Genomic DNA, 22,485 nt, shown 5'->3' with positions numbered 1-22,485 from the left:
AATACACTTAAATTTAAAACAGCATGTCTAAAATAGGTATTTTTTTCCTCAGAAAAAGCATTCAAAACAGTTAAGTAATTTGAGAGTAGAAATTGAACTGGTTACTTACGAAGATAATACAATGGCAACAGCGTCGTTCAGCACACTCTCCCCAAACAGAAGAGCATAGAGATCAACATCAGCGTGCAGCTCATTAAATATTGCTAGCACGGTAACTGCAGAAAGAAAAGAGAAAAAAACACACTGAATGACTTCAGGAACGACTGTGAGCTGAGAAGGTAGACTTACCAGCTTGCCTTAAGCAACAAAACACAGGAATTGAAGCATAGGATCAAAATCAATCTGGGAAAGAGACTAGCCATGTTTATCTACAGGTAAACAACTCTACCATCAGTTTCAGGGTAGCCCCATTAGGCAGGAGCTCTGTGCCCTCCCGTGTGCTCAGCATTTATAGCAAAGCCCCCATGATGGATGGGCACAGTGCAGACAAAACACTTCTACTGCTATTTTTTGTAGAATACCCTGCTATTTTTTGTAGAATGTGTTCCATATAAGATACTCAACAAAACATTATGCCACTCTTGCTGTGTGGATTGTTGACATAGCTTTATTGTTTCAGTCATAGCACTAATGGCTGTAAATGTTCCCCAAAGCACACCTTATGCCACAGGAGCGTGCATTTGCACAGGATTTGAAATGGGCAAGACTGATAAATATTTACAGCAGTCCTTTCAAAAATGCTCCAGTCTGACATGAAGGAATGATTTCAGATGTTCCCATTTATAAGCTTCAAAAATCACATGGCAATTTTTTGCATAAAGGCCAAAACAGTGTGCAACCATAGCGTGCTCAGAACTCAGCTCAATCACAGGAGCTACTTCCCATTTTCATACCAACCAACACCGAGTGTGTCAAATAATCTGTTTTAAATGTCACAATTCATACTTCAGCACTCCATCCCCTGGCCCTGCTCTTCCATCAACTCTCCAGACTGACTTGGCAAGCACAGACACCTTTGTGAACATGCTGAATTTAGAGGAATAACTCGATTTTCTGCCAAAAGCTCAAATTACTTAGCAGAAGAGCATTCTTCTCTTTGAATTTGTATAATACGAACATCATTTGAAGGAGAAAAGAAAAACCCTCAAATGTAGCTCTGAAAATATCAAGTATCAGATATGAAGATACAGAAGTCCTGATATCCCATGTAATTTGTTTTCAGCTCTAAACTTGAAGCACACTAAACAAAAATCTGTTGGGGAAAAATAATTATAATAACGTATAATGAACAGGAAAGTTGGATTTGTCCCCAAACATACCATCACATCATCACCAAACTGATGGAATAGCTTTCACAGCACCCAGAATTTGTGTGCATTTCACAGGAGATCAGATATGTTAGTACAACAAATGAAAATAAAGTACCATTAATACGTTTGTGCTATACAGCCAACAATCCCAGCAACAGGATCATTCTGGAAGGTCATTAAAAATTGCTCAGCAAGCTACCTGGATCAGTGGCAGATATTATCGCTCCAAAGAGGAGGCAATCTGTATAGTAGAATTTATCAGAGAGCTGTCCCACCAACTTCATTAGTTTCACAACCCCATACATGAGATTCCTGAAGAGAGAGGATAAAACATCCAAGTCAAACAAGTTGGCATATTTCAAACAAGCAAAGGAAAACCACAAGCAACAGTATTTCAGGTGGGCTTTGTTATGCTAGAGCTCTGTGGGACAGGGCTGCAGTTTAAGCTCTCAAAATAAAGTTTCCTCTCTTCTCTAGGAACTGAGTCAAGAGTGAGACATGATCCAGCATATATAAAGTAAGCACAGCTTGAAGTCTGTTCATACAACCAGCACAAACTCCACAGGCTGCTTCCTTTTTCCACCACAGGGAACATTTCCATGCTCAAAATTCCCCTCGGTATTGCTTCTCTCAACACACTACAAAGAAAAAGCTTTGAACTGAGAATAGCTTTTAAAGTATTTCTCAGTAGTGAGATTCTGAGACATGCAAACTGAAGTCACCTATGCAAACTCAGGATTTCTGTATTTCAGAATACCCACGCACCAAGAATACAGTAATATTAGCTGTGTAAGTGATTGTGTGCAAGTAATGTGACTATCTTAAACCAAATGAGCACGTGCATATAAAGTGATATATATATTCATATCAGAGAGGGAGAGAGACAGAACGTGCACGTGCAAAATGGAAGCGACATCTCCAGAAATTTGATAGCTAAGATTCTATTTCAAGTAGTGCTTACAATTCAGAATAAAGCTAATTCTAATTCTAACAGCAGTCTAAAAAGGTTTCATTTTGAACTATAACATAAGATCAAAAACTGAACACTGCTCTTTAGCACTCTGGACTTGTTAAGTGAATTAATCTTGACAATATTGTTTCGGGGTCAGTATTGTTTAGAAGTCAGATCTCAGCAGAAGTTATGCTTTAATTTTGACTGGAAGAATCAGAAACTACATTCAAACAGATCACAAAATTAAAACTATCTGAATGGCTCAATGAACTCAAGGGACAGATATCACAAATTTCACTTACCCAATGATAAAACAAGAGACTGCTGTTCCTAAAAAGGCATAGGCCAAAATTGACCCCAAATTCCTGAAAAAGTGTCTCTGTATAGGGAAAAAAAAAAGTTTAAAGAAGTTAAAAAAAAAAAAAGTTAAAAACACAGTGCATTACTACACTTGCACTAATTGCCGCATCCCAGGGAAATCCTTCATACTTCAATACAAATTCTGTCCAACAAAATTTTGTAATATGTATATAGATAGGATATATAGATGCAAGAGTTAGCTTCAAAACTAAAAACAAGCACCGCATGAGTAATTTATGGCATCTTCTAGTGAAACAACAATCTGGACCCTTCCGTTATCCAGAGCCTGGAACATCGCAACTGGGGTTCAGCTCGGGTCTACTTCTCAATATAATTTACTGCATTTTGGACATTTAACAATTCGTAATGGCATATCTTTTAGTTTAAATGCAACTAATGTCAATCTCTGGCACTGCACAAAGGAAAACAAATTAGCAAGATTAAATACAACTTAATGCGTTGATAGAGTGCATATACACACGCACGTTTACATATAAAGTATTTTCTCTAAAAACAGTATGTCCGAACCATATGCAGAGGAAGTCAAGATTTTTGTTACTGAGACACACAAATGATTGCAATGGAGACTGCACTCCTGAACAGATCAGTCTCCCATTAAGAAATTTTCCTGAGAAGATGATTACGCTTACCTTCTTCAGGCTATAACCAGCATGAAAAATAATAGGAGGCAACAGAATGTTGAAAAAAACTTCTGGGTCAAATGTAACCTAAAAAAAAAAAAAAAAACGTGAAATAAATTAGAAACAATCACATACTTTCTTATGTCTTCTTCCTCTTTCATTTTTGACAGCTACTATTTGTAAGTGTTGAAATAACAATCAGTTGGCAAAGTTGACCCTCCAAATTACAGTTCAGCCCTATAAAGATGCAGAAGCAGGAAGCTGCAGCTCCTCATAGTGAACAGCATCTAGGAAAACAACCTTTGCCTTCATCACCAATGACAGTCTTGCAACAGACCCAAACATAGTCCTTTTTCTGAAGTAAAATTAATTCTAATGGAATTGATGCTGGAAAAGCTATCTCACTGTTGTACACAACATTTGCGTATTTGTAGATGAAATTATATTTAGTCATTTAATCTTTTTATTTTTGTGTGAGTCTAGCCAGTGCACTGTTATTGCAAGCCAATCAAGTCATGTACAAGTCTGGTTTTCAGGAAGTGGGATCACCATCACTTCCAAGCGTTTCAGAGGATGCTGCAGATATCCATGAAAGACTATACTAGACAGAGGAACAAAACCCATCATTTATAATTCAGACAAGAGCTGCACACACAGGAGACTAACCTCTCCTCACCTAGTGTCCAAACACAAGCTAGAAGACTAACATGAAAGTGTGCACTCCCAGAATGGGGCTCATGTCAGCTAACTTCAGGTGTCTGTAGCAGACAGGTACATATCAACAGCCACTTTCGTAGTCAGAGTCATCCTCTTTATAGTTACTGAAAATATTTTTAGGTCACAGTCCTGAAGTATCCATTCTGTACTTCAAAGTCTAGCTTTGCTACACAGTAAAGAGGTTTAATTCCTGCCATTGAATAAAATAAGAAAGGAAATAGCAGATCTGAGCAACAGTTGATAGATGAGTTTCATTTCTAATACCAGATTGTTTCATTTGGTGGATTACAGGATGCAAGCAGCAACTATTTCCTGAAAATAAACAGATTAAAAATCCCGAGGAAATAACACCAGGAAACAATGACCATTCACTTCCTTCTATACTTTATATTATAGAGGGCAGCGTCAGGCTTTATTTGCTCAGCTGCTTTTCACGAATTTTACTGATGTTAGAAGTGTACACTAAGTCTTCAGCAGTAATCAAAGGCTTTGGGAAAGTACTGCACAGTGGCAACAGAACACAGTTTTGCTAGCAGCGACACAGTACAAAAGATGCTTTTCAATTAAGCATTGAGGTGCTGTTACCACCAAAAACACAGACATTTGATACTACCACTCAAGGGAATTGTAGATTTAAGAGCATCAAGAAGGAGAAGCACACAGCCAAACAGCACACATTCACAAGAAATGGCCTATCCTCACCTTTCGCAACATGTCATTTTGCTCCACATTGTGGATCTTCCCAGGGCTTATTTCCCCTTTGAGTGTATATTCAAAGAACTTCCCACTGACGTTGACCAGCAGGGTTGTGAATGGCCGGTCCTCCTGTGAGCAGCTGAGGGGTTTATCACGGCCGCTGGAAGAGGGAGTGCCGTATCTCAAGATTACCCCAACAATCAGTCCTGGAAGAAGAGGATTAAAAATCCATGAAGCTGATTTGACACTCCTGTACTGAGCTTCTGAGCTTTGAATATCAACTAAGGTGTAACACAAGAAGCTTACATGTATTTTGCAGTGAATGGCTACTATCAGTTTCCTGCAGAGGAAGAGAAGCCCCAAGCAAGCACATTAACACTACTGATGAATTTGTAAAATATGGTATCTGCTCAAAGTGACAAACAAAATACTCACATTCATCTCTTTCCTTCCTCACCCTCATTCACACCTCCAATGTGTAAACTCTGAATTTTGCTACAGGCTGAGCACTGGGATATAACAGACAGATTTCTCCCTCTTCAGAACAGAACTGAATAGATATAACTAAATAATGACTGCTGAAAATACGCCATACTGAATACTGAAACTATATTTAACTGAAACTATCAGTTGTAAAACGCCATAATACAGCTGCAACAATAATGCAGCTTCATGCCTGGCAATTCTAAGCAAGCCAACAATGGCAGTTGCACAATCTCTTGTGTACTTGCAAATTCTGCAACTAAAGTTCATATGACGTGCACAAAGAAGTCAGCTACATGTCTTTCACTGAACAGAAATAAAGCAAGGTAAAAAATGAGCAATGACAAGAGGCATGAGACGTGCAATTCAGGAATATAAAATAATTACTCAGGCAGCCTAAAGAAAATCCAACCAGAAAACACTACCAGTAAAAGGAGCATCATTAGCATGAGCAAATAAATAAATAAATAAATGCAATCAAATGGAGGGACCGTGCCAGGAATCCAAAAAAAATATTGAAGAAATATAAGGTTTTAATTGAGCACGCTTCCTTTTACAACGTACTGTGAAAAACAACACTCCAGCTCTACAGCAGGAATGGATAAGAACAGTCAGAGTGGTTTTGGTCTGGGCAGTACACAAACTGATATCCCCTTCAAGTCTTCTCTGTTGCCTTCTGTGATTTAATCCTTGCTGCAGACAGCTGCAAGGTGATGATGGGTGTTCGTCAATAAAGAAATGATCCTTCTGTTGCCAGGCCCGTAGTTAATGCTGGTTTTGCTCTGCATCCACAGATCTCTCTCCCCAGATGGTAAATAAAGTTGACAGGTATTAACAGGAGAATAAATGAGGTATAACAAGAAAGAAACCACACATCACAAAAAACGTATCTTTATGGCATATACTAAAGAGTAATTGAACTGTAATGAAAAAAAAAACACAAAACAAAGAAGACCAACTCCTCATTCTCTTCAGGTTCAGAGTAGAAAAACAGTCTTGAAATAAAAGGAGGTACAACACAATAGCTGTGACACTTGAGTGGGTGGTTACCCTCTGGTCCCTTTTCTCTGCAATCAAGAGAGCATAACGGCAACAAGATCATTAAAAAGTAATGGGAAGATTAAGATGTATTTTATTTAGAAAGTAGACTATTTATTTAGAAAAGTATGTACTTAAAGAGAACACGGGGAAGTAAACTCTTCAGCAAGACAAGACTACTTACTGACATTTCAAAATGCTGACAATTTAAATACAGTCCTAATGACCTCAGAGTATTTTACAGCTACGCTTAACCGATGCAATAAAAATGAAGCTATGCACAAAATGACAGGTTATAACCAGTCAACTTCAAGCCATTTGAACTGCCAATTACGGCTACAGACATTTTCCACAAACCCAACTAGTCAGACTGCCAAAACTTACTGTTGTTTTCAGTCCCCTCCTCCCTAGAGAGGGCTAGGCTCACAGAATACATCAGGAAGATGTTCAGTCTTAAAAATTCAGCTAACCAGAATCAGCCAAAGCCCTACAGTAAATCAGAAGCAACAAAGAAAACCCCACAGATTAGCTCATATATAGCAGAGGCACAAAACTAGCTCTACACTGCTACTAAGCTGAGAATATTGAGGAGGATAGACTTAGCAGCCTCTTAACTTCGGAGAGCATCATTCAATGAATTCAATGCTAAAGCAGATGGGAAACCCTTGTTGCCATTGTATAGGAGGATGCACTACAGAGCAGGATGTGATTGTATTATAGAACTGGCCATAATTCACTCATGTTTTCTCCACTGTAATAAAATACAGCCGTTATTTTAAGTCTGGATTCAAATACATGACAATTATACCCATAACTCATATTCAATGTTTGAAGCTAAGCATACTTTAACCATCAGTATTCCATGGCCTGACTACAACAGCTTCTTGGAAATATCCTGTTTTGTACCCTTCCTGCTGATTAAATACCGAACTGGACATCCTTCACATCAAGCACCACACAGTTTAGGAACATCCGATCCCTGCTGTCAGGCTGCTGTCTTGCAACTCCTCCCACAGCAACTGCAGGAAAAAACAACAGCAGGATGCAGCTGAGACCAAAGTCTGCAGCTACTGCTTTCCTCAGGGTGGCCAAAATCAAGGTAGGAGGTCATCAGAAGCGGTGGCCGCTGGTCAAGGAAAGGTGCTGCCAGGGCTCAGTCCTGCCTAGAACTGCACAGGGCTCAGTCCTGAAAGGAAAGAGATATGAAAACACATGGGATCCAAGCTGGCCACACAAAACCCACGGCAAGCATCATCAGAGAAAAAATAGTTAGGTAACTGGTTGCTCAGAAGATGAGACACAAGAGTGGAACAGATCCCTAATCTTACAAAGGCACAGGCATGCTGCTATAGTTATCACACAGTCCATAAAGAGCAGGTTCTGAGCATTCAAGCGAAGCGTGCCAGCTAGGCACACTTGACAGAAGCGAGCTGCAGAGAGCCTCAAGTCATTAACACTTTTCTAAACAAGCTCAAAGTCTTTATGGAAAACTGCAGGGAAGCATTTATGGTTCCAATGAGCATCCTCTCTTCTACACACTAAAAAGTTCCTGGACTTGTTAGATCACTTCTACAGACTTTTTTCATCTGATGAAACAACATTAAGAAAGCTTATATACTTACTCATCCCCCCAAGGCCCCAAACAACTAAAGACCTAAGAACTAGAGTGCTTTTTAAGCAGACTGAACAGCCTGATTTACAGCTTCAGAAAAAATGCCCTCCTAAGCTGCCTGTCATCATGTGTTATACAGAGGGCAAGTTCATCCTTTATAGAGTCTCTCTAGATATTTGACTTCAAGCATTTCTGGAACATTAGAGTCACAGCTGCAGAAAAAAGAACAGAAGAGAATAAGATTTGGAACTGCTTAGTGGGCAAACCTAGTGAAGCACTCTACACTTACTTTAGCAGCAATTTCTAGGATGATATCACAAGCAAAAATTTGGTACAGCACCACTGCTTATTTAGAGGTGAAAGGGGGGGTGGAAGCTAGGAATAAATACAGAAGAATCAGTACGCCATCCCCATGCTACCTTCATCCCACACGGTATCACTGATGAAGAGTTAATGAAGAACTTGGATCAATAGAGCAAATATTTGAATGCTTGAGAACGTTTTAGCTCTTCAGTAAGGAAATCTCAAGGGCCACTAAACCAGCACTGTGTTTTACTGCAGGACTGTCACAAGAGAAAAAGAGCTGCAGGTGAGCTATAAATACTGCAAAATTTTAGAAAAGCTTTAGGTTGTTTGTGGTAGCTGTTGTAAGGGCAAGTTTGCATCACTGCCCATAAGGATTCTCAAGACCACTAATCTCTAAAATTAATACTTAATGCCTTGCCTTCAACATGTGACTGGCATTTTCACTTCTAACAGAGAAAGCATTTATGCCACTACATTGCCTGTATAATGCTGAACGTGCAGCTGGTACATAGAGAACGTCTTATTGGAAATTACAAATTAAAAAGCTGGGACCATCATTTTCCTTTTTAAAAAGAATCACTAGTGATAGTAAGACCATTAGATTTCAGAAATAGTCAAAATCAATCCAAGAAAACATCATTTTAAATAGCATATTTACCTTCCTTTTCTTTTGAGCATGGAAATCACTGATGTGAGACTAAGAGTTGGAATCATAGAATTGTTTGAGTTGGAAGAGACCCTTAAAGGTCATCTAAGTACAACTCCCCTGCAACGAGTAGGGATACCTACAGCTACATCGGGTTGCTCAGTGCCCTATCCAGGCTGATCTTGAACATCCCCAGGGACGGGACATCCACCACATCTCTGGACAACATGCTCCAGTGCCTCAACTTTCCGATTGTAAGAACTTCTTTGTTACATCCAATCTAAATCTCCCCTCTTAGTTTGAAACCATTACCCCTTGTCCTATCATGACAGACAAAGAATCTGCCCCCTTCTTTCTCACAGCCCTCATTTTAAAAGGCCGCTATCAGGTCTCCCCAGAGCCTTCTCTTCTCCTTCAGTTCAGACAGGCATGCACAACCCAGGCCGGAGTTGAGTGTTGAATGGTTCTCCAGCCAAGTTCAGGAAGCTTCAACAGACGGCAAATTTCAGAACTGGAGGCATCTGCGCTCCATGACACACAACTCAATCAGTGAATTCAAACTGTGAATCAGTGAACTGGATCAATGGGTGAACTAAAAATCTGCTTAGATACTGTTTCTTTCGTCCTATAAAAGGCCTAGGCATAGACTACTGGGGCTCTATCCACATCAAGTACAAATTGTTATAACTGCATTTCTGCCTGAAGGAGACTCTGTGGAGATCTTATTGCTGTTTACAGCTACCCACTGGGAAAACAGAGAAGAGAGAGACTTCTGAAAATGCACAGTGACTAGGACCAAAAGCAACAAATGCATTGCAACACACGGGAGGAAGAATAAGATTTTAAAAATATACAAATCAGCAAAGTGGATTAGCACCAGGATAGGCTGCCCACAAAGGCTCCATTATCTCTATCCCCACATGTAGCAAAGCTCACACGAACATGGCCCTGCGCAACGCAGTCTGCAGGGGTTGCTTTGACCAGAAGGTTGGATAAGACCACTGCCAGAGGCCTTCCAACCTAGATTGTTCTGCGATTCACACTCTTTCCTACAGACACTTACACCCCTCAGACAAGTACTTGATGCTGCAAAGAGAAAGTACGTGCTAAGAGCAGCAGTTTAAAAAAAAAAAAAAAGCAGCAGTACATTTTGACATCAACACTACATCAAGCTATCATGTAACTGCATAACACCACCAGTAGAAGGCCCAGTTCCACTTTGGCATGCAGTCTGCCTCCCCTTCGCAGCGCACCCAGGCAGGTAGGGCAGTATATTTTGGGAACTCCGGCACTGGCTTTCTGGTGGTCTCAGGTGATGGAGGAGGAAATACTTGAGGGTTAAGGCAAATATGTAAAAACGATTTATTCACGTGTGAAGTCCAGATTTGGGTCCCTCACTACAAGAAAGACATAAAGGCCCTGGAGCATGTCCAGAGAAGGGCAGTGGAGCTGTGAAGGGTCTAGAGCACAAGTCTTATGGAGAATGGTGGAGGGAACTGGGATTCTGGAAGTCTGGAGAAGAGGAGGCTCAGGGGAGATCTTACCGCTCTCTACAATTACCTGAAAAGGAGGTTGAGGTGAGGTGGGGGTTGCCCTCTTTTCCCAGAACAAGAGGTAATGGCTTTAAATTGTGTGAGGGGAGCACCAGCTTGAATGTTAGGAACAACTTCTTCTCAGAAAGAGCGGTGATGTATGGGAACAGCCTGCACAGGGAGGTGGTGGAGTCACCATCCTGGGAGGTGTTCAAGAAACATGTAGATGTGGCACTGAGGGACATAGTTTAGTGGACATGATAGTGATGGGTTGATGGCTGGACTAGGTGATTTTAGTGGTCTTTTCCAGCCTTAATGGTTCTATGATTCTTCCTCCATTCTCCCAAACTGAACTTTTTACCAGCTGTGGACAAAGATGGAGGAAAACCTGGCAAGAAGGATGGAAGAAAGCTCTGCTCAAATAACTTAAAAGCAGAAAACCAGGAATAGACAGTATTTATCACACAGTGTATTTTAATAGAGGATGGTGGTTTGTGTGCATTGAGATGCCACAGTTATTTCAAATAACCTGAAGTACCTCCAAACTCAACAAACCACACTTCAAATTTCACAATGATTTATCAGGAAGTTTCAACACTTCTTACAAAGAAAATAATTCAAGCATTGTTTCTGAGTCCTCACTGAATTGCAGTAGAAGAGCGTTTTTCAACAGGGAATGGAGGCACATGATACCAGGTCTTGAAACCCAAATAAAACTTTGGGGATATCCAGAATCTGATAGCTTGAACAACAGACTCAAGGTCATGCTTTGTCGTTGCTTTAGGATTTAGATAAGGACATTAAAAGACAGTAAACAACGTTAATGGATTAATGTTGCTCTGCACTAATTCTTCCTTCTAGGACATCAAGTAGCGCACTATTAAGGACATTTTTCTAATAAGCCAAAGCAGGGATAGCTCTGAATTTAAATAAATAAAAGGATTACTCAAGAAAAGTTACTGAGACACTACACAGTACCCAAATATCAAATTAACTTGTTGACTTGATGCTGCCAGACACATGCAACATGCACACTAATGCCTTCTTTAAAACCTTGCTTTCCAGAAAGGCCACAGGAGTGTCTGGTGGCCAAAACTATCATCTGACGAACTGTTATGTCTGGTTGTTCAGATTTTTTTTATTCTTACTTTTCTAGGATTTTTATTTTTCAGGTCATGTCATGTTAGTACGATCTTCATACTCATATAGCAACATGGTGAAAAGAATGTTGACAAAAGAAGGCAGATATATTTTAATCCCATTTTCACCACTGAATAAAGAAAAAAATTTAAGATTGCAAAAATAAAGGTCATTAAAAATGTAACTATCAGAAGACTGTGTTGGAATTTCAGCAGTCAGTGATCTGAAATTACTGTATTTCACAGTTCAATATCTACACAGGACAGTTATAACTGCAGAAAAAATCATGTGTTCCAGTTAACTGGGAGGGATGAGTAGGCACTATTAGCAAGATGGTAACCACAGAAATGTGATCCTATGTATGCAGCAAATAGATGACCAGGAGGAAAATGTGTTGCTCCTCCATCCCCTCCACCTCTGGAATCTAACATTCATAAAACAAAGCTGAACAAAACCCATATATACAATAGCCTACACTGAAGCTTGGTCCTGGAATAAATTGCTGCCCTGTGGTAAGATCATGCAGCCTCTGGTCCCAGCATGGGACTGAGTCAAGGCTCCTGACAATTCCCGACTTCAGCAGTGACTCAGTGGAGTCACAGGATGAGCCACAGAGGACAATTTAAAGAGACACACTCAGCAAAGAAATAAGATACTGCATCAGTAAAGTATTTGTCAGTTACAGACAGCAGAAGTATTCATTAGAGATTATCAGTAAGATAAGAGCCTGCAACTAAGCTCTCCCTGTTTGTGTGCTTTCAAGTTCACTTACCTGAAACAATGGCTGTGCAGTAACGTCTAATAAAGTATTTGCTCTCAGTTATTTTATATACAATATTTTAAAAGATATTTCTGAAAGTACAAATAATAAGTATTCCTTCTTAGCTAAAAAGCCCAAAGCAGTGAAAGTCATACACATACTAAAGCCACACACATTCCTATGAGTGTGAGCAGCAATGGGCAACCATGAAAACACTGACTTCAACCACCCTGCAATTCTCTTTCCTGAGTCATAAAGAAGTGGGTTCATTACAGAGCACCAGTTACCAGTGGTCCCATTGACGTTCTGCAGGAGCAGGGTTGAAGCATCTTTCAAACGAGCCTTCTGAATGAGATGAGGGAAAACTCAAACACTGAGATTTTTTCCTGTAGGCATATTTGAAACCAGACTGGCAGGCACCTTGAACAAAAACAACATGAACAGCTCCACGGTATCTAACAGAAAACTGCCTATTCAATCATATTTTGTTACTGCTTTTTTCTCAATTTGTGTATATATACTAGAAATGCTTGGCATACCTCAAACAGGAGGCCACAAACTCTTCAGAGTCAAAAAAAAAAAAAAAAAAAAAAAAAAAGGTGTTCAGCTGTTTCAAGGAGAGCTTCCCAGCACTTCTTTTTACCCCCTAAAGCCTTTTTACTACAAGCCACATCCATCTATTAACAAAATAACCTCCTATCCACAGAACAGAAAGTCTGCAAGTGGACTGAATTTTCAAGGAAATCCCATCTGCTGAGGCAAGGCCTAGCTGTGAAGCCATGAGTAGAAGGTGAACGGATGCTTGTAAGCGAGACTGATGTTTGTGGCTTCCTGGGAAACACACCCAGCCAGCAGAATAGGCGTGAAGCAACAATCCCATGGCTTCCTGTGGTCACAGAATCATTAAGGTCAGAAAAGACCTTTAAAATCATCTAGTCCAATCATCAGCCCATCACCACTATGCCCATTAACCATGTCCCTCAGTCCCACATAACAAAAGTCTCGTTATAACATCCCCTAACCACCCACAATCTCAACACAAGATCTATTTCATCTCATGGAGCAGCTTTCTCCATACAGTGGTCTCCTAGAGCAGAGCTGGGAGTTGTGCATTCCCTCTGTGGCATCTTTCTGGGTAACTGCCCTGTGTACAAGCATTGTGTGGCCATGGCCTTCCCACAAACCTACTCTGACATCCATTATGCTCCACATACTAGGAATCCAAAGTAAAAAAAAAAAAAAAAAAAAGGAAATACTCTTCTAAGTCCTTACAAACAGCTGAACAGAGGATCAAAGAAACCAGCTATTCCTTAATTGAGATTGCTTTTCCTGCCTTCAGCTATAGCAGCAACTCTAAGCAGCTGTTTCAGCAGCAACTGCAGAAAAGCCAGGCAAATGACTTCTGATGAAGCCAGTAGAGCATGAGCAGTTTTATGGCACTTCTGTCATCTTCGACCAATTCCCATGAGCTACAGGGGAAGATCACACTTCAAACTGCTGCCAGCCACACCAGGCTGAACCCCATCCTGCTCACAAGCAGCACTGCCCTGAGGGGCCACAGGAACAGCTCCCAGCCTCTGCAGCAGCCTTCCCTCCACACCTGGTACAGGCATTGTTTTTCTCTAACCAAGTTTACTCTTACAGTTACCACTCACCGCCTCCTCACTAGAGACCTGAGGCCCAAGCAGTATCTGCTTTGTCTCACCCGCATCCTGCCTCAACTCAAACCCTGGCACATCTCACCAGTGAGGAAAAGATGGCTGGGAACCTATCAGGTAACATCCCCTCCTAGTCCAGAAAGTTCCAGCTGAGATCTAGTAAGATCAGATTAATTTCAGCTGAATAGCAGCCAATCCCCGCTGTGTGTTGAAAAATTTGACCCACTGACATCGAGGGCATCTACCAACACTACAAGCGCCTGCTGTGAGACCCCTTGGCATTACAACCAAAAAAAAGGGAAGGAATAAAACATTCCTCCAAAGGCTAATCTCACTCAAATGAGCAGAACCACAGTACATCTCAAGAGTCTGCATTTATCTTAACCATTTTATCTGTATATAGCCATTTACGCTGCCTTTTGGCATTCCATTGTCATCAAAATATGCTCCAAACTTCCTTATCTTTCTTCTCATTACATGCTTTTCATCAATACCATCACAAGGGGTTAACTACCTATGACAAGCTTGGTTATAAAATTGCCAAAGGCAGTGTGATTTTTTTAAAAAGTATTAACTGCACACTGTATGTATAGGTGTATATATTATAGGTGTATATATGTATATACACCTAGCAACTTACACGTTTGCCATCAGAAACCTGAACAACTCCCAACCTCTGCAAAAGTAAAGGACAAGGGACTCATTAGCACCATGTGTAAAGTAGCATGGAGGATAACCAGGCCAAGAAACCAAGCACTGTTGCTCACCACACAAATCTGTCCTTGACCATTTTTGCATGCATGAGTCTATTTTAATTAACCAACCGTGCTACTTTTCTTTTAAATTTTCCATTCAAGTTTAAAGAAAATACCAAATTGGCTAATTCTGGCTTCACATCGCTTTCACTTCTCCAAATATACTCTTTTACTTAGATTAAAAATGCTTGACAGAATAGTACAAGTGCCAGTCACAACAACATGCGATACCATTTAATGCATTTTGTCTAGCCTATAGCTGCCTTCTCAAACCACAAAAACAGTACCTCATTTAATAGCAGTGTGGACTCTGATATCAGATAAATAGTTTTAAGTAACAGAAAAAGCCCCCAAAAATTGGTTTACATAGATAACCGGTTACACTACCTTGCTGAAATAATCCAAATCTGTCATTATTGCTCATAAAGAGAGCTGCCCTCAGAGCACATGCAAGTCTTTACAAAAGCTTCCTGTTTTTAAAACTCACATGCTGGTCTTTGTTTTGTTTTTAGACTGTGTGGTTAGGAGACACGATTATCCAAACATGCAGAAAAACACCCCTTGAAAATTTACTTTAAAGAAGTACTTACAGCAAGATTGCTTACCATATGAATTTGTATGTTAACAGCAGTGTGTATGCACTAATTAATAGCCTCACAACACACAAGCCACACTGGTAACAAGACTGCAAATTTGCTTCACTGGAGATAGTTTACCTAGGGCAACTCACTGTAAGCTTTTATTTTGCCTCCACCAACCTTGGTTTTGGTACAACCATCCTGAAAATCTTGACATCCAGGGAAGCCAGAGGGACAAATCATAGAATCACCAAGGTTGGAAGAGACCTCCATGATCATCCAGTCCAACCATCTACCTACAACCTATATTTCCCCTAAACCACGTCCCTTAGTCCAATATCTAAACAGTTCTTGAACGCCTCCAGGGATGGTAACATAACCACCTCCCTGGGTAGCCTGTTTCAGGACCTGGCCATTCTTTCTGAGAATAAATTGTTCCTAATATCCAACCTGAACCTCCCCTGGCACAACTTTAGGTCACTCCCTCTAGTCCTACCACTAGTTATGCAGAAGAAGAGGCTGACCCCCACTTCACCACAACCTCCTTTCAGGTCATTGTAGAGAGCGGTAAGGTCTCTCCTGGATGATCACCTCTCTGCTCCTGCTGGCAACACTGTTTCTGATACAAGCCAGCATGCCACTGGCCTTCTTGGCCACCTGGGCACACTGCTGGCTCATGTTCAGCCGAGCATCGACCAACACTCCCAGGTCTGTTTCCTCTGCACAGTCTTCCAGCCACTCTGCCTCAAGCCTGTAGCGTTGCCTGGGGTTGTTGCGGCCAAAGTGCAGGACCCGGCACTTGGTCTTGTTGAACCTCATCCCATTGGCTTCAGCCCAGCGACTCAGCCTGTCCAGATCCCTCTGTAGGGCTTTCATACCCCCCGCCAGATTGACATTTCCTGCCAGCTTGGTGTTGTCTGCAAACTTACTGAGGGTGCTCTCAATCCCCTCATCCAGGTCAAATGAATGGCTTTTGCCTAAGTGAATAGAAAAGTTCTCTCATCTCTTCCCAAGAGCTCAGGCTTACCAGCTAATGAAAGAAAACAGTTAAACCCTTGACTTGACTGTTCCTCTCATTCCTACTCCAAACCCTAAAACAGAATGTAATTTCTGCCTTAACCACCCTCTTGGAGCTTTCCAACCCATGAGTGATGGAGCATTTTCAGCCCAACAGGTTACTTCCTACCTCCTAGAAGTACGTGCCGTGTTTCAACATGCCACAGAGTAGAGTTACACTCCATAGGCTGACACTGGATTCCCTTGCACAATTCACATTTGAAAAAAGCTTGAAGTGCGACAAACGTAAGTTCATATTCTGCAGACATTGAAGTCTCTAATGTACTTAAAAAGATTTCTTATTTAATGATTTGCCTTTTAAAAGCCATTAACAGTTTGTAAGAGCTCCCACATACTCATCTTTCATGTTGTTCATCAAGATGGGTGGGGAAAAAGTAGTAATCAACTACAAACAAAAATAAATCACCACACTGAAATGTAAGCACTGACTTAAGTGTCAAACTGAAGTTCAAGGCCAAGTTAAATTCCAGGGATATATTAGGAAAAAAATAAGATGACCTTACAAACCATTTGCAGCTTCCACGCATAACTAAAACAAACAGAAATAATCAAAGCCAAACTCAGGCCTCCAAAAAAGCCTTCCACTACCATAAATAAGTCCCAGTGGACAATCCAGCAATCCTGAAAAGTGTCTCCTGTGTATCCAAAGATGAAACAAGAGCTAAAATCACTTCAGGTTTGGAAGTAAAAGTAATCTGATTTTCACAAATGTTGCCTAAACCAGTTTATTCAAACCCCGTATTTCAGTGGGATTCCCCACACCTTCCAGCAGGAAAAAAAAAAAAGTTAAGTCTTCATGGAGTGGCCTCAGCAGCTCTTTTCCAAAGTGCCAGTAGACCTATATCTATACAACTGTTGCCATTTCACTGATAGATGTGGATTGCACCTCATATGCATCTTCTGTGCATTCAGGGACCAGATCACTATAAAAATCCAAGTCCCGGGGAGGCATTCAGCACCAAGTGGACAATTTCATCCCCGAGATTCTTGTGTATCAGGTTTATTAAATATTAGGGCCAGACAAATTGCAGAGATGCCAACAAGATTTAAGACTTTGCAATCCAATGCTGACGGACTGAGTGATCAGGTCTCTGAGATATCCTCACCTTATGTTGCTGCAGATTTTGTGAAAGGTACACTTGTATGAAAGTGTCACTCTGGATTTTTTGTAAACCAAGAGCAGAAAATATTTATGTTGGAAAAATGACAATCCACACTTCCAATTTCTAATTAAACATTTTATAAAAGCAAGGCAATTTCTGTCAAACAAAATTTGTATGAGTTATTTTGCTAGGTTTAAGTCATATCCCTATTAATGTCTATGATTTAAACTAAGTATCCTGTAGAAACATTGTGTTGCAATTGTTAAGAGATCACTTATTATACTAGAAAAACTCTGAGCTAGCTTACCTGCCTCTCCAAAGAGGCCCACACCACAGTTCTGCCAATGGTTAAAATTGAGAAGATTAACATCTACTATGAACATCTACTTAGCTGCCACATCCACCTTGATCAAAACTTCAGCACAGAAGCTCATGAGGCTCCTCATACCTATAGATCACGGCGAAGAGATGGCAGAATTACAACTCAAGGAGGAAGGAAAAAGACTGGCCTATGATGAGCTAGCAGAGCTGAGACAAGAACAGTTATCAACAGCAAAGTGCAAAGAAGCTGCAGCCAGTTCTGCTTGGAGCAGCACTCCTTTACTTGTGCCTTCCCTCCTTGGTAACAGTTGTTATTTTATCTCAACTCCAACAGCACACTTTTCTGCAGGGCGCTTAGAGCTTCCCACTCTGCATGTACAGTGCAGCAACCTTCATTTCAATTTGCTTTGGAAAACCTCCTCTGCTCCCAGAAAAGAACAGAAGAATATTGCACCGAGTCACACACCATAAAGACAATGCTCAGCCTCAAACTATCTGTTGGGATTTACTCTAAGATCAGACAAGTTACAATTCAAAGGAGGCTGCTATGCACTAAGCCCACATTCTGTTTGGTAAAATTTGGAAAAGATATCACCTTTGGCAATATTTTCCAATAGTATTATAGTAAAACCATGCTGTCTGCAGATCTGGATTCAAGGCTTGTGTCTAAGAGCTCCTGGGTGGTGCTAACAACCACAAGGGACTTTTCACAAAGGCTGTGACTTTGCATTCTTGAATTGAAGTATTTATATCTATGGTTTGCAAGAATACTGGGCTTTCCAAGCTTAAACGATATATTTGAGATCACACTGAGAACAAAATTCCCATCACAAGCATTATAAGAGGACAACTGAAAAAGGCTCAGTGAATGTTTTTGTTCTTGTTCTTTGCCCCAGTTTCTTACCTGCAAGATGGAGTAATAGCACTGTCCTGCAAACACATCACAGGATTTAACAAATTTCAGTGACTCTCCAGTGACTGGGAATCAGATCTCCAAAGAACAGGAAAAGGAATGAGGAAAACTTCAGTAGTGATGTGTGACATGAGACCTCTACATACCACTCACAAGCTCTTTTCCTGAAGCTAAGAAGAGACTATCATGTCAAAAGATAGACTTCTCAAATCAACAAACCCAAGGTAAAACACAACCTCACTAGCACAGTTAGCAGATGACATGTAGGCTAGGCATGCTAACAGGCAGATGACATCCTTAGAACTGACACATGCAGAGCACAGGCTGGTCCAGTACGTTTTTTGAATCTGACAGTCATTGCTTTTGCAGTTTCCAAAAGACCTGATGAAAAATCCCAGGAGTCCACATGACCAGAGTATAGGAATACTGGACATCATAGTTTGATTTTCAGTTCCAGAAGTAGTGCGGAAGCCAGTTTGCATTAATGTACAATATAGGCAAGCTCCTTTGCTGTGATTCATTGAACACAAGTTGGAGTCAATGATTCTTTGGTTCCCATCCAACTCAGGATATTCTATGATTCTATGACCTACCAAAATTATCAAAAAGGAATGCAAAAAAAAAAAGTTATCTGATGTGAATACAGCAATGCAAATCAAGCCCAACAGATAACAGCTGAGCAACTGATGTCTACAGAAGCACAAATAGTCCGGTAGCAGCTTTTATCAGCAATAATGATAGATAGCCTGATGTCAGGAAAAGCAGTCACATAAACTGCCAAATCAGGGAACATGCATGCATTCGCAGAGACCTGCAGAAAAGCACATTGCTGTGCAAGGTGATTTCACTGAAAATCTGAATGACAGCAATATTAAAAATACACATGTAGATGTATTATACAGTACTGTGTCCCCATCAAGGAAAAAAAATCTCTTCCCTCTATAACTTTCTCCCTGTCAGTATCCCCATTAGTTACTCTTCCCCTTCTAACTTCCTCCCTGCAAGTATCTCAATTAGTTACTATTTACAAGCTCTTAGTTTGCTCTTCAAAAAACTCTTTATACAAGACTTGTAATTAGTAATAAACTGTCATTGGCAAAATACCATTAGTGAAAGGGTATATGTCTAGACCTAACTACAGAAGTCTTCATAAAACCTCACTAACATGTTCCACTTCAGTAGGTGTGAGCATCTGAAGGCTCCAGGTTTGCCTGTTGACTCAACAAGAACATCTGAGTGCCCGATTCCATAGCGAAAATTCAAAAGACCAAAACCAAAACCCAAATATTCTTCAGATCATAATATAAAGTTCATGTGCAATAAATAATTGGTATTAGCGTGAGTGCTATGTTTTTTCTGTGTATTTCCTAAATCAACTAGCAAAAACACAATTGAAAACCCCAGTCACGAATACAAGTTTACTCTGATCTGCAGTCAGTGCCTGACACAATAGTTACCAACACTTCACAAAATGCTTTGCAGAAAAGTTCATTGTAATTCTTTAAGTGACATTGTACTAGACCCCTAATGTTTAAAGTATGGGTAGTAGTTAAACTAGATTGCTATACAAAGACCAAGCTGTTTACATGAGATTCTATTTAGTTGCTCTGGTAAAGGAGCAACTGAAGAATCACTGCATGCTACACAACAGTATAGCAGCTTCCTAGAGACCAATTACTCCTCATCACCACAGTACTTAGAAGAGAATAATAACACTGAGGACAGGACCACTGCAATGCTCTATCAGAACACCATGTAGAAACCTTCATTTACTGCCAGCCACCATGACAGAATCAGCGAAGCGGATACCTGAAGTATGGAACTCTTGCTCACAGTATTAATTCTATCTGCGAACACAGAGAATGTTTTAGGCTCCAGAATCAATTCAAGTGCTAACTCAGATGATAAGGTTTTCCTTCTTCACTGTTCCTGTTATAACAAAATGCAGCATCCCACTCAAAACTGCAAGCAGATTTTTGGTAAGGCTTGTCTGATAAGGCAAGCACAGCTAACAATGGAAAGTAGAACTAAAATCTGAAGTTACAAGCTTTTTCTGAGAAATAAACAAATCACACTTGAGAGAAGGATACACTAGTACGTCAAATGCTGTCTTAGAATATATTCCCTCTGAGTACTCTTTTATGCTTTTAATAAAACCAGTATGTTCCCCAAAGCTAACGTTTTTGCCAGCCCAAATACATCACAATATACTGCCAACTGAACAAGTGTCTGGGACAATCCAACTATTCATGGCCACCGGAGTTCATCATTCCACTTGTTCTTCATCCTTCACAGATGCAGTAAGCCTTATGAATGCAGGCTTTCTTTAGATTGTAAGGAACAGCAATGGAGCTACAATATAAACCCATCCAAAGAAAATCCAGGCTTTTCAAAGCATCTATTGAAGATTTGCTGATCTGCACAAAGGTACATACTCTGAAAAAACAGGAAAATAGAGGAAATTAAGTCAAAAAGGGTTTACAAAGCACTAGAACATTCAGATGCCGTACTTGAAAAGCTGCAAAACGCTTCTGTATAAATAAAGTTGTTTTGCATCCTGACTCCCAATTACACAATATGATGACCTTTCCTCACCCATTTTCACCTGGGGATCAATAACTCACAGCAAGAGGGAATGACAAAAACAGAAGTAGGTTACCGGTATGCCAAAGTGCTCTTACAGGGCACTGTGGAACATTCTGTTGCTTTTCCACAGACAGTAAGTTCATGTCAGGTCCTGACACTGATATGTTCTGAAGCCGTAACAATTAAAGTAGCTCTTAAGTTACTGCTGTGGTGCCTATTCATGCCAAAGAATTCAAGAGAATTTCCATATCAGCGAGCCTTCCCTCAGTAGCAGGCAAACCAGCTGCTACAGTACTTTTCCTGTAACACAACGTGAATAAAATACCGTCTCTCAAATTCTAAAAATAGATCACACAATAAACCACTGAATATACGTTCACTGCAGTTCTTTTTTCAAAGCTTTTAATGAGGCTGTATCAGTTTAAGCATGAAAACTTGTTATGAAATATGAACTGGTTAAGCGACAATAAATGGAAGATCAAATTAGGGAGCTGCTCATCACAGGAAGTTGTTATATATATATATAAGACCACAAGTGAGAAGGATCAGTTTTCAGATCAGAGCTGTTTAGCACAAAGAAGCAACTGGACTATTTAGTCTAACGCTACATTATTTATGTCGGAAGAAAACATTTCAGAAGCAATAGCAGAACATTGAGGAAAGCTACAGGATTGTCATTGTTGTACACTCTATGATTGTTGTAATAGCAAAATAGAAAAGGTGTGCCTAGTTATTCATAACAAATGCTGACAGATGGAACTGCAACATCATTGGAAAAGCATTCATCAGATCACAATAAGCCAAGTTTTATACCACAAATGTAGTAATTAAAAAAAACTAGCCTATATTGTGTGTATAAAACCTATGCATTCAGAAACCAGCATAATGACTGGGTACTTCTGAAAGGCTTTGTCCAGCAGTCTAAGGGAAGAGCTATAGTAAAACTTGGCTAAAAGTTAACAAGGTGAACCATGTTTCTCCCATCACAATGGTAACTAAAATCTCGCACCGAATTAAAAAGAAATAAAGGATCAAGAAAATTTTATAAGATGAGTAACATACTAATATAGATCCTTAGTTTAGGCTGATGATCAGCAGTAGCCTAGCCATTCCCTTGTTCTCCGCTATCATGCCATCCCTTCAGGTTTCCTAGGCATGCCATGTGGGGTAGGTGTATGAAGAAAAAAAAAAAAGAGTGGTGTAAGTAGATGACTAAAAATATTTTTATGGGCTGAGCAATATAGTCATGTTAGTGGGGAGCCGGTGCAACTGGTACTGTGCTCTGAGAACTTATAGAATAC

At 40.2% G+C, this 22,485-nt stretch overlaps 1 protein-coding gene across 1 annotated transcript in view; it reads right to left on the bottom strand.

Moving 5' to 3' along the window:
* SLC9A7 (solute carrier family 9 member A7) overlaps positions 1 to 22,485 on the bottom strand; it is a 69,981-nt gene that overhangs the window by 33,847 nt on the left and 13,649 nt on the right. Inside the window, 5 exon segments of the mRNA XM_021412030.1 lie at positions 110 to 215; positions 1,510 to 1,622; positions 2,565 to 2,641; positions 3,273 to 3,350; positions 4,683 to 4,882. Coding sequence (XP_021267705.1) covers positions 110 to 215; positions 1,510 to 1,622; positions 2,565 to 2,641; positions 3,273 to 3,350; positions 4,683 to 4,882 — 574 coding nt within the window.

Source organism: Numida meleagris, chromosome 1 (genome assembly GCF_002078875.1).
Source record: "Numida meleagris isolate 19003 breed g44 Domestic line chromosome 1, NumMel1.0, whole genome shotgun sequence".
NCBI lineage: Eukaryota > Metazoa > Chordata > Aves > Galliformes > Numididae > Numida > Numida meleagris.
This window is presented reverse-complemented; position numbering and strand designations above follow the sequence as displayed.